Source organism: Puccinia triticina, chromosome 6A, assembly GCF_026914185.1.
Source record: "Puccinia triticina chromosome 6A, complete sequence".
In the NCBI taxonomy this organism is placed as follows: Eukaryota; Fungi; Basidiomycota; class Pucciniomycetes; order Pucciniales; family Pucciniaceae; genus Puccinia; species Puccinia triticina.
The window spans coordinates 4,311,558-4,321,557 of NC_070563.1; the positions used below are offsets into that span (position 1 = coordinate 4,311,558).

Genomic DNA, 10,000 nt, shown 5'->3' on the forward strand with positions numbered 1-10,000 from the left:
CAGTGAACACTAGGGTCAAAATTGCATGAGAAATCAGAATCTGAAGTCAAAACAACCTTATGTCTTAAGGTTAAAAAGATATGAGCACATTTAGGTATAAAATGGAGATAAAAGGCAGTTTTAGGTCAACTGTGTTGACTCTAAGGCTGACAATAGTAAAGGCCCATTGTTGCTTTGATGACCAATGGTCATTGATGGGACTATGTGTTCCCCAAAAGGGACTCTGTATTCCTTTTGATGACCGTGCACCGGCCATTGTCAAGAGGAGTTAAACACTCAATTGGCCTTGCTGGTATGTACGCTCAATGGAGCTTGTTATGTAGGCAAGTGGCATCCAAACACTTGTGTTATGTTGAAAGATATGAAATTCAAGAGTGATGTGTATCACATTAGGTAAGTGCACGACATTACATAACATTATTGCTGCCAAACGGGGCCTAAGTTCAAACCTAGTTTGTTCCGGTCCGCAGCACGGTGAATGAGAGGATACCCGGCAATGCTGTGCCTCAATAAATAACAGGATGGGTGTTGACTGTGATAATAGATAGGCCCCAGGGAAAGGTGGTTGAAATCAAATTCCCTTTGTAGTGGTGGTTATTACCAAAAGAAAAAAATAATTATTTGGCTCAGTGGAAGTTTAAGCATCACGGTAGAATGCAACAAACACACCTTGTCTCCTTTGTTTTGAACCTCAGTAGATGAAAACATTGCTTGCCTGGGTCGCGTCAGTGATATCCTGGGTGACCTAAGATTCTTTCCGCGGGTGATTTGGCATATAAAGAGAGGACTGTGGCAGTCAAATCAGATCTGTTCCTCATCAGCGTCCACTTCCTCCCAACTTCCTCCCAACTTCCTTCCAACTTCCCCAACTTCCTCCCAGCTTCCTACAAACTTCCTCTCAAGCTGCTCCCAACTTACTCACAGTCCACCTTCATCCAGTCCGCAAAATATCCTCTTTACTTTTCGCATTGAGCTAGACTCGTGTACTCTACTCCTGACTACTCTCATTGCCTCCACTCCGTTGCTCCTGAAATCCCGGATAGCAAGTCAAATCAAGGCTGAACAAGCCCAATCCCTCAGACCTCCATCTAATCTTATATCTCCTATGGATTGAGGTCCTCTTCTGATTGTTCTCTTCAGGCCACTCCCTCCATCTTAGGCATGACCATTTTTAGTCAGCAGGTATTCACCTGTGGACTATGTGTGACTGGATCCTGCACAAAGCGATCCAACTGTTCTTTTGGCACTTTACATAAACCCCCCTCAGTTTCCTTTAACCTTTTACCAGGTGCAAGCGGAGTGCATCCTGGCATCATGGACGGTTTTCAGTTCAACAGTGGCATTTGATACTTATTCATTCCATAAAGTTACAACAGGCCTATCTGATCAGGGTTCAACTCTCATTCGCCGAGTTTCAAGGAAAATATCCCGCTGGAGCTGGATGTTTCTGCTCTGCATTCTTTTCCCTTGATCATCTTGCATTCAATTGGCTTCCCATCTCAGGGTTGGTCCAGCAGATTATATCTGCAATGTCACCAGGTTGGCAATGCACAAAAACGCACTCGAACAAAGACTCAATCTTCTGGTATCACCGGGCGATCAACGCGTCGGATGGCGGGCTATAACCTTTCTCTACCTTTGTTAACAACAAGTCCTGCTCCTACTCGGATGCACCAACGATTTTTAATCTTTTAAGCACCTGTAGAGTTCGGCTGGACAAATGAAATACTCCCTTCACTAAGCTATGATAATAATGTGCACAACTTCATTGGCAGCGCCAGGCCCAAGCAAGTATCATTTTTTGGAAGATATCCCATTTGGGTCAGCAGATTATATCTGCGATAGACCCTTGATGTTACCTCATTGGCGATACACAACAAATGAACTCAGAGTGCGCCAAAAAACTCAATCTTAATCTGCTATTACCCTGCGTTCGCCGCCTCGGATGACACGTGGGCTATTACCTTTCTCTTCTCTTACTAGCAACAAGTCTTGCTTCTCTATTCGGAAGCGCTAAAATTTTCAAATCTTTGAGCATCCGTAGCTCGGCTTGACAAGTGAAATCCTTCCTTCGCTATGCTATATGCACAGATTTATTGGCGAAACCAGCCCCGAACCAGCATATACATCCACATTTCAGGGAAGATATCCCGATGGCTTCCTCAGTTCATAACACTTGATATTCCGAAGACTGCCCTGAAAAGCAAAGACAACAGAATCACATTTGATAAGTCTGATACAAGAGGATGAACCCGGCGCACAAGAATTTTTCCGTGTTTTGTTTTGGATTCACTTCACAAGCAATTCCCGATTCACGACCGGTTCATTTCCGATGGAGAGGGCTCCAGCAATACCTCAACCCGCCGTCAATTGTCTCTGGAATACCGCTTTCTCCGGTCCTGCGACCGGTCTCAAGTGGGTTAATATGCACGGGTTTCGCAAGCAATGTGTCCGACACACGAGCGCATCATTTATGATAGGCAGAGGCTTGAGCAACAACCTTGTATGCCATCGGTCGTCTCCGAAATCCCCCAAATTGACCATCATCTGTCGTGTCCCGGCCATGCGATCAAGCTCAAGCTCCGCTACCATTCCGAGTATAGGCAACAGGTGTTTTACGGTGTGCTGGATATGGATTATCCTGGTTGGCCGAGATGTGAATGCCTCGTGCTTGGAAAGCCGAACGGATCGATGTTAAACATCGATTCGTCTTGTGATATACTACTATCTCGTGTTTCTCTTGTTCTAGCTTGTTTCCGTTTTTCTTTCCTACTCTCCGTCTCCGGTTAGCACTGATCATCCTACCGGGGGATCGCACTGCTGATGGGGAATGTGGTTCATAATCACAACCCCCAGTCTCCAGTGTCGGTCGCCGTAAATGGTTGAATAGCAAAAACGTTTCCATCCAAGGAAATAAATTATTTTCTCCTATATTTTTGTTGTAGAATCAAATCATCGATGCCAAAAGATGTCTTGGGGTGTCTTGTTCTTTAACTTCAGTGATCACGTGCAAAATTCATGTACACCATAAACACATTTGACCAGCTCGTTTGGATGAGTTTGATTGCATGAGTTTGCAAGAGAGATTTGTCGGTGATTTGATGTGGAAATGCCCAACTGGATGACATTCTCGCGATTGCCCCACTCAAAGTGATACTGCGGGTCGTTGGCCGTTGGTTTGTTCCTGCGCCAACAGCCAAGAAATGACCGGGTAGGATTCTGGCTTTGAGCCGAGCGTCCTGTCGTCTTCTTCACTTCTTCTCTCTCTCCCTCGCCATTCACGGTTTTTGTCTGCTTTGTGTGTGTGTGGGGGGGGGTTCCAGTGTGAATTCACAGAAGATGTGTCTGAACATGTACGACGTTCGACTCGTGGATACGTATCCAGCATGTGGCCTAACCTGGCCGCCGGATCTCGCGGACATCACCCCTTACCTCTCGCGGACGGATGTCAAGAAGGCGCTCCATGCCCAAGACCATTCGGCCGACGGTCGAATGCGAGGCCAAAGTCGGCAACAATTTCTGGGCTAAAACCTCCCAACCCTCGATCATTCTGTTCCCTAAACTCTTGGAAAAAATCAAAATCTTGCTGTTCTCCGGCGATCAAGACCTGTTCGCTTCCCTTCCGCTTTATCCGCTCCTTCTTTCGATCCTTGTAGTCTTGCGAAAAATTAGATTGATTGGGTGCCCTTGTTTTTTGCCAGGATTTGTTGCCATAGGGGTACCGAGCCAATGATTGATCATTTGAATTTTGACGTGGGGTGGACATCAAGGATGGATCGTTTGAGTGACCACTCCCGTTGCATGTATCCCGCGCAGGAATTTCTCGGACCGCTGTTACTGACCAGCCGCATCTCCCGTTTTTCCATGTTGTTTCTTATATGGCAGGACAAAGCCAGCAATCAGCAGTGGAAGGTCAACGGAAGCTATGCAGGTCTCTGGAGGGAAGAACAAAACCTGACCGGAAGGTCAACTGTTCTCCCAGTACAAAACTCACAGTCAAGATGACCTTGTCTCACAGAGTAAGAGTTACCTATAAGTTGGTATTTTTGAAAGCAAAGTAGTCCTCAGACGGCACGGCGGATGATCATCGCGGCGTAGGAGCGATGAGAGCACACCAAGAGAAAAAAAAACGCAAATATAATATTTCTGAGATCTACCCAAGATAAGATAAGAACAGCATGAGCATCGAAGGGAAAAAGGGGATATATATTTTTATTTTGTTGCAACCAGGACACTGCATAGAGCACTGTGGGGGATTTCCGGGTGCATGTTATCATGATGGAATGGGTTCATCAAGAACTACTCTTGATAAATAAATTCATCTCAAACAATATCTTCAACAAGCATGGGTATTTCTTTCCTCCAATCAGAAAAGTTGGCAGAAATCAAGGGCGCGGAATGATCGATCATATGTCCAAGTTACCAGCCTCGCGACACGCAATAACGACATCGTCATGGTTGGTGATTCTTTTGCGGATTTCTACAAGACAGAATCCAATCATAGAGTTAACGGGTGATCTCAATTGTAGACGCTTGGGAACAGCTTACCAGGTAGCCTGGTGTCACAAACTGGCAAAGTGAACGCGCAATCGCTATTGATTCGGTTCGAGGTTTCACTAGAGGGAAATGAATAAAAAAACAATGTGGGCATCAAAGACAGCAATCGATGGGTGGAGACGGATGTCTTACGCGATGGTAGTCGTCGAGTTGGTTGGATGTGAAGGACCGTTGGTGGTAGACTTGAGATGAGCTTGGCATTTCTCTTGACAGCTCCAAGCCGTGGAAATCAGATACTTGGTCTCGAATCCGTACTTTTGCGATAGCAGGTTCCCGTTCGGGATCTTCTCGTTCATCTTGTCGCCGTCGGCTCGGACGATGTTCATCAAACTGATCGATTAAGCATCACAAAACCCAGACATCTCAATCAAACAAGGCCTTTTAGAGTTGTTGTCGGGTCGAATTGGCAAGAGAAAAAAGCTTACACTCCTTCATCGCTGCAGTATGATACTACGTCATTCCCCGATAACGCTCCATTGGGCCCGTCCCCATTACATGGTCCCTGAGAGAATTGCCGGAAGGAAAGCGTCCGTGTTAGTGTTCAATTTTAGCCCATGAATAGCTATACTTGCTCACAGTTCCCACAACCGCAAACATTTTCTGTTACAAGATCAATCAGCCGCTAGGAAGACGCCGTTAGTTAACAAGCTGCTATGGCCCAGACGATCAGATTCAAGGGACTGACCAAGGATTTGAACAGCTCTGAGATCATCGTCAACTGGGCCAATTTCTTTGCACTCTGCTGTAGTTCGGACTTGTTGGGATTCGGCATGAGGTAGGTAGCGTTCTTGACGACATTGTAGACGCCCAAGTCGGAGCTGATCGGGGAAGCCAGGACAGAGTTCATGTTGAGCGAGATCACTTTGTTTAACTTGGACTGAAGACGTCCAATATCGTTGTCCAACTTCGCATACTATAATTTCGGAAAGAAGAAAACCGAACCACAGGGAAAAAGAAATATGCTTGGTTAGCTTGTCCAGCGGATGAAAGAACGTGTGAGGTTAGATTCCAAACTTAACGGCCGCGAATTTATCCGTGGACAAGGTCTCCTTATGGTGTCGACGGCGAAGAGCGGGTGCACTAGCCACGGTGCCAGCAGCGGCAGTGCCCGAGCCAGTCACCTGAGACTCGGCCAGCACAGGGGCGCTAGCGGATGCTACTTGCGACTCGGCCACGCCAGCGGATGCTGCCCCGCTAGCTGCCGCCTCGCCCTCCACCAGGACAGCTTCTTCCGAGATGACAGTGAGTGGGCCGAGGGGAAAGAGCAGCATGGCCCCCGCGGTGGCCAAGACGATGGCTGCTAAGACTCCAGTGGTGATCGTGAGCCCCATCCATTTTACCGGGTCGTTTGGGGTACTGATGGGCAGAGAAACTGGAGTCAATGATCGTTGTCCATCCGCTTTGGAGAGCGGAGTGAAGCGTAGGTAGCAGAGAGTGGGCTTACAAGTCACTGACGGCCGATGCGGCAGACTCTATGTTTGATCAAGTGGCACATTAGCACAAATTCGCACAGAGATCAATGAGCCGCTAACCTCGAACCATAGTGATAGCTCCTTGGACGGCTTCGTAGAGTGAATTCATGTAAAAATTCCATTGTTGGACCGAATAGAGCACAAGCCAATCGAGCTTTGCAACTGGTACACATGGCTAAGCGGAGGGGCCAGCATAAAAGATATTTGATGAGATTGAGATTTCTTCAAGGGCCATGCAGTGCATTTGGATTCTTACCTGGCCTGCCAAACAGTGCCGGCCAATGCCGCAAATGAAGTTTGCCGCGTGAACTTGTCTCGTGTATTGCTAAAGATATCCAGGATGGGAAGGGAGAGTGGGTTAAATCCTGGCAAGCCTTCAAATTATAGAAATGGTGAGGAGCTTACAGCTAAGGTCATGTTCTGTCCACCTGGGTAGTTTCTCAGATAATGATCCATCCCAAGACTTTGCCATAATTGGGGATTTATGGGGCCCTCAATACAGCTAGAAAGCGGGATTTGTGCGGCCATTATCTGTGTTTTTTTGACTTGAAGCTTGCTCCAAAGTGTTGGACTTGAGTTCCGGGAACTAGGTTGGAAAGGATGGGCTGAGTGGGGGATATGGCAGTGAGATGAGATTAAGGAATGTCTAGAAGTTTTTGTAACGTTGGTGGATGAAGTTCATCAAGTACGGATGTTTCATTCATTCAGCAGGAGGAACCCTTCCGGTAACCCACTGTTCTACCGGTGGCAGAAGCCGGCGAGATAAGGAAGCACAACATGTCAGTTCGGGCACACTGCACCTCGGTGAAACAGGTTAGTGCCAAGGATGAAACGCCGAGACAAATCGGAGGTCCCGACTATTGATAGCACCCGACATAAAACGGTCCTCATGCTGGTTTCAGGTGAGGTATATATACTTCGCATACATATGGGGACTCGTTGTCAGCGCGCGAACATTGTTCGAGTCTGGAAACGCGGCAATGGGGGTAGCGGAGGGCAGCGGTTCAAACCGACCCAGTTGCGATGTTCTTCAGTGCATCATTCGGAGAAGCCGTACGCGGAGGACGGCTGATGACAGTCTGCACGCAGTTTTGTATCGGTTTCCTGTTGTGTTACCGGGAGCGCAGCGGGAGGTGGGTGAAGTCCATGGAACCGTCCAGCCCTCCACCACGGGCGCACCAGAACGTCATCTGGATCCATTTTACGCACCCACCGCAACTTAGGTCCCTCAGGGAACTTTGGTTGGGTAGCGGTAGGGTCCCTCCCCGCCCGTCTGGGCTAAGGGGGGGTTCCCTTCCCGCGTCTCACTTTGCTTCTTACAGGTTCAGGCCGGCCACCACAATCGACTATCCTCCCCCTACTACATAGCCTCGCTCGAGGGAGTTTTCAGCCTATGTAGAAGGGGTCGACCGCCCTCGCAATCCCTCGCGCGCGCCCCTTTACATTGCAGACTGTCTTACATGTAAACATCAGTCTTCAAGTTCGGACAGAGCCGCGGCTGCGCAGCGTATCCCCTGCTGCAAGTTAGACCTAACCTTACAGTGTCCAAACGGTACCTTGGTTTGTTGGAAGACGATCACCACCTCAGAAACGCGCTCTTTTTTATTCCTCAAGCCGTCACCCGGTCTCTTCAACATGCCTCCTCACTCCGCTGCCCACATCGTCCCACCTCAGTATCAATACGGTCTTGATCAGCCCATCCTGAATCCTCGTGGATCTATCCCCAGCCCAAGTCAACACTCTTTGCTTCTTTGATCTGGTCACAGCGCTCCCATTATTGACAATCTTGAAGATGCCGCCAGCCAAAATCCTCAGCCCAACTCACCTGCTGGTATCCCTCAAGTTCAGCCACCCGCTTCCACCTCTCTTACCGAACGCCCAACCAAAAAAAGGAAACATACCACCAATGACAATGATTCTGCTTCACCCCAATCAATCAAAGTCCTCCTTCAGAAGTCCTACAACGAACTTGTTGTCCAAGCGCAAGAGAACTCAAAAGGATCGATGTCCCAAGCAGACCGCGATTTCTTTCTCAAATTCTATGAGGAGCAAAGGAAACTTCTAGCAATCAAAGCAATCGAGTATCAGCTCTCCATTGCGATGATTGATGGCTTTCTGTGAGTTTCTTCCCATAACCTACGCCCTGTCTAACATTGCTTGAATAACAGATTGGACCTTTCAAGGGGAAAGCGCCTCGCCCTAAAGGGACCAAACTGCTGGAATCTTTTTCTCAAGACCCCTGAAGCTTGAGCAATATTCAAAGAAGGTAAGTTATTGATGTTTTTCCGTTCTGATTGACCTTTTTCATATGTCCATGTGGTGGCTAACATTTCTATCATCTTTAGTTGGTGGCGTCGATGATGATTCGGCGATGAAGAAAGTCTCTGAGTTGTGGAAGAAGCTTACCCCGGAGGAGAAAAAAGCTTTTGCAAAACACCTTGACGATGGATTGACTGATGAAGAACGTGCCCTTGATGAAGACGAGTCGGGTGAGTTGATCACTCCTGAAGAGACTTTTTCCTCGGCTCCTTCAGGACAGGTGGGTGGTGGTGTTACTTCCGTTCGCAGTGAGGTCTCCCTCAAGAATGACTACCATCGTGTTCAGAAATGTGTTAATGAATTTATTGAAAAGGTGTGCCTCCCGCTTGTCACACTTATTGTGATACACCTAGTTGACAGCCGGTTTTTTTCTGTGGCAGGCCACTTCAGTCGCAGCAACCCACAACGCGCAGTTTGTGGTCTTTGCGGTGTCCACCCACCTTGGCGCAAGCAGCTATCAAATCTCGCAAAGCACACCTGGCGCCAACGTTTTCCTCAATTACGCCAAAGATGTTGATGCTGAGAAGCATTATGCTGCTCGATTGCAATCCTACATCACCGGATACAGTATTGCTCAGATCACTGACTTGGCAACTAAACCCCAAAACAAAGGTGGTAAGAAGCCATCACATGATGTTAAGGTCACCGACAGGATGCGTGAATTTATAAGTAAGCACACACATCATGTCTCCTGTTCTGCATCCAACTATATCATTTCTGAAATCACAATCATGAATCCAGAGGCCAAGACCAAAGGTATTGTCAAGAAATGGCCGTGGACCAATACTCAATCAAGACTGGCCAGCTCCGGGTATAAGTTGGCGCTCGCACCTCTGGCCAGGACCAAAATTGAGTGGATCAGCCGACCGAGTCGTTTGCTCCATGTTGACCACATAACAGCTATTCATTTGGACTTGGACGATAATCTGATTGACATCGTTTGAACTCCGTGGAACCAGACCGATGCAGCTCATCAGTCCAGCCCTTATGACAACAACATCGAAGCAGCTACCATTTGAAACCCACTTTTCCCACCCATCCGACTTTTTCTTACATTTTCAGACTCAAATTGGAGTTGTCTTTCTGTTTATTTTCTGTCTTGAAATATTTTCACTACTCTTCTAGATCTTCATAACATGAAAACTGTCTTCCTGTTTTATTCTTGTCATTTACCTTGCTTTCCACATTGCTCTGCACCCTTGCCTGCAAGAAATATTTTAAAAAACAAACAGAGTTCTTTTGTTTGGTTTCAATGCTCAATCACGGTGGATGATACCAAAAGCAACACTGCTGTGTTGCGCTTTCATTGCAGCACAGCGGTCTACCACCAACACCGCACATATTACGCTACACTTAGTGTAGCGGTTTCTTGTGGCCGCTAGGCTAGTATTACAATGTAGCTTATAATCAGCTACAATTACAGCTACAAAGTTTTTGGGAAAAAGTGCATGTTTAGCTACAAATTGCAGCTAATTAGCTGTAGCGGCCCGCTAATTAGCTGCAATCTAGCGTTAGCAGAGCTTAGCCGGTCAATATTACAGCTAAAGCTAACAGCCTGGAAGTTTAGCGGCTCTCAGCTACATTTAATTTCTAGCGGTGCTAATGTAATTAGCATAATATGTGTGGTCTTGCTACTGCCAATCCTCTAGCCC

At 47.3% G+C, this 10,000-nt stretch overlaps 3 protein-coding genes across 3 annotated transcripts; 2 read left to right on the forward strand and 1 right to left on the reverse strand.

Annotated features, from left to right (window-relative positions):
• Positions 1 to 3,339: 3,339 nt before the first annotated feature.
• Positions 3,340 to 3,528, forward strand: PtA15_6A518 (uncharacterized protein; the record flags this gene model as incomplete). Its single annotated transcript, XM_053170232.1, has 1 exon — positions 3,340 to 3,528. One exon carries the CDS (start codon positions 3,340 to 3,342, stop codon positions 3,526 to 3,528), a length of 189 nt encoding a protein of 62 aa, XP_053021444.1.
• Positions 3,529 to 4,406: 878 nt separating this feature from the next.
• On the reverse strand, positions 4,407 to 6,557 carry PtA15_6A519 (uncharacterized protein; the record flags this gene model as incomplete). The annotated part of the gene is made up of 11 exons (XM_053170233.1): positions 4,407 to 4,480; positions 4,549 to 4,616; positions 4,690 to 4,887; positions 4,983 to 5,059; positions 5,134 to 5,157; positions 5,243 to 5,470; positions 5,577 to 5,913; positions 6,002 to 6,029; positions 6,090 to 6,204; positions 6,286 to 6,354; positions 6,435 to 6,557. The coding sequence occupies 11 exons, from the start codon at positions 6,555 to 6,557 to the stop codon at positions 4,407 to 4,409; spliced, it is 1,341 nt and encodes a 446-aa protein (XP_053021445.1).
• Positions 6,558 to 7,664: 1,107 nt separating this feature from the next.
• On the forward strand, positions 7,665 to 9,367 carry PtA15_6A520 (uncharacterized protein; the record flags this gene model as incomplete). Its single annotated transcript, XM_053170235.1, has 5 exons — positions 7,665 to 7,761; positions 8,375 to 8,661; positions 8,729 to 9,017; positions 9,090 to 9,232; positions 9,308 to 9,367. The coding sequence occupies 5 exons, from the start codon at positions 7,665 to 7,667 to the stop codon at positions 9,365 to 9,367; spliced, it is 876 nt and encodes a 291-aa protein (XP_053021446.1).
• Between the last annotated feature and the right edge of the window lie 633 nt (positions 9,368 to 10,000).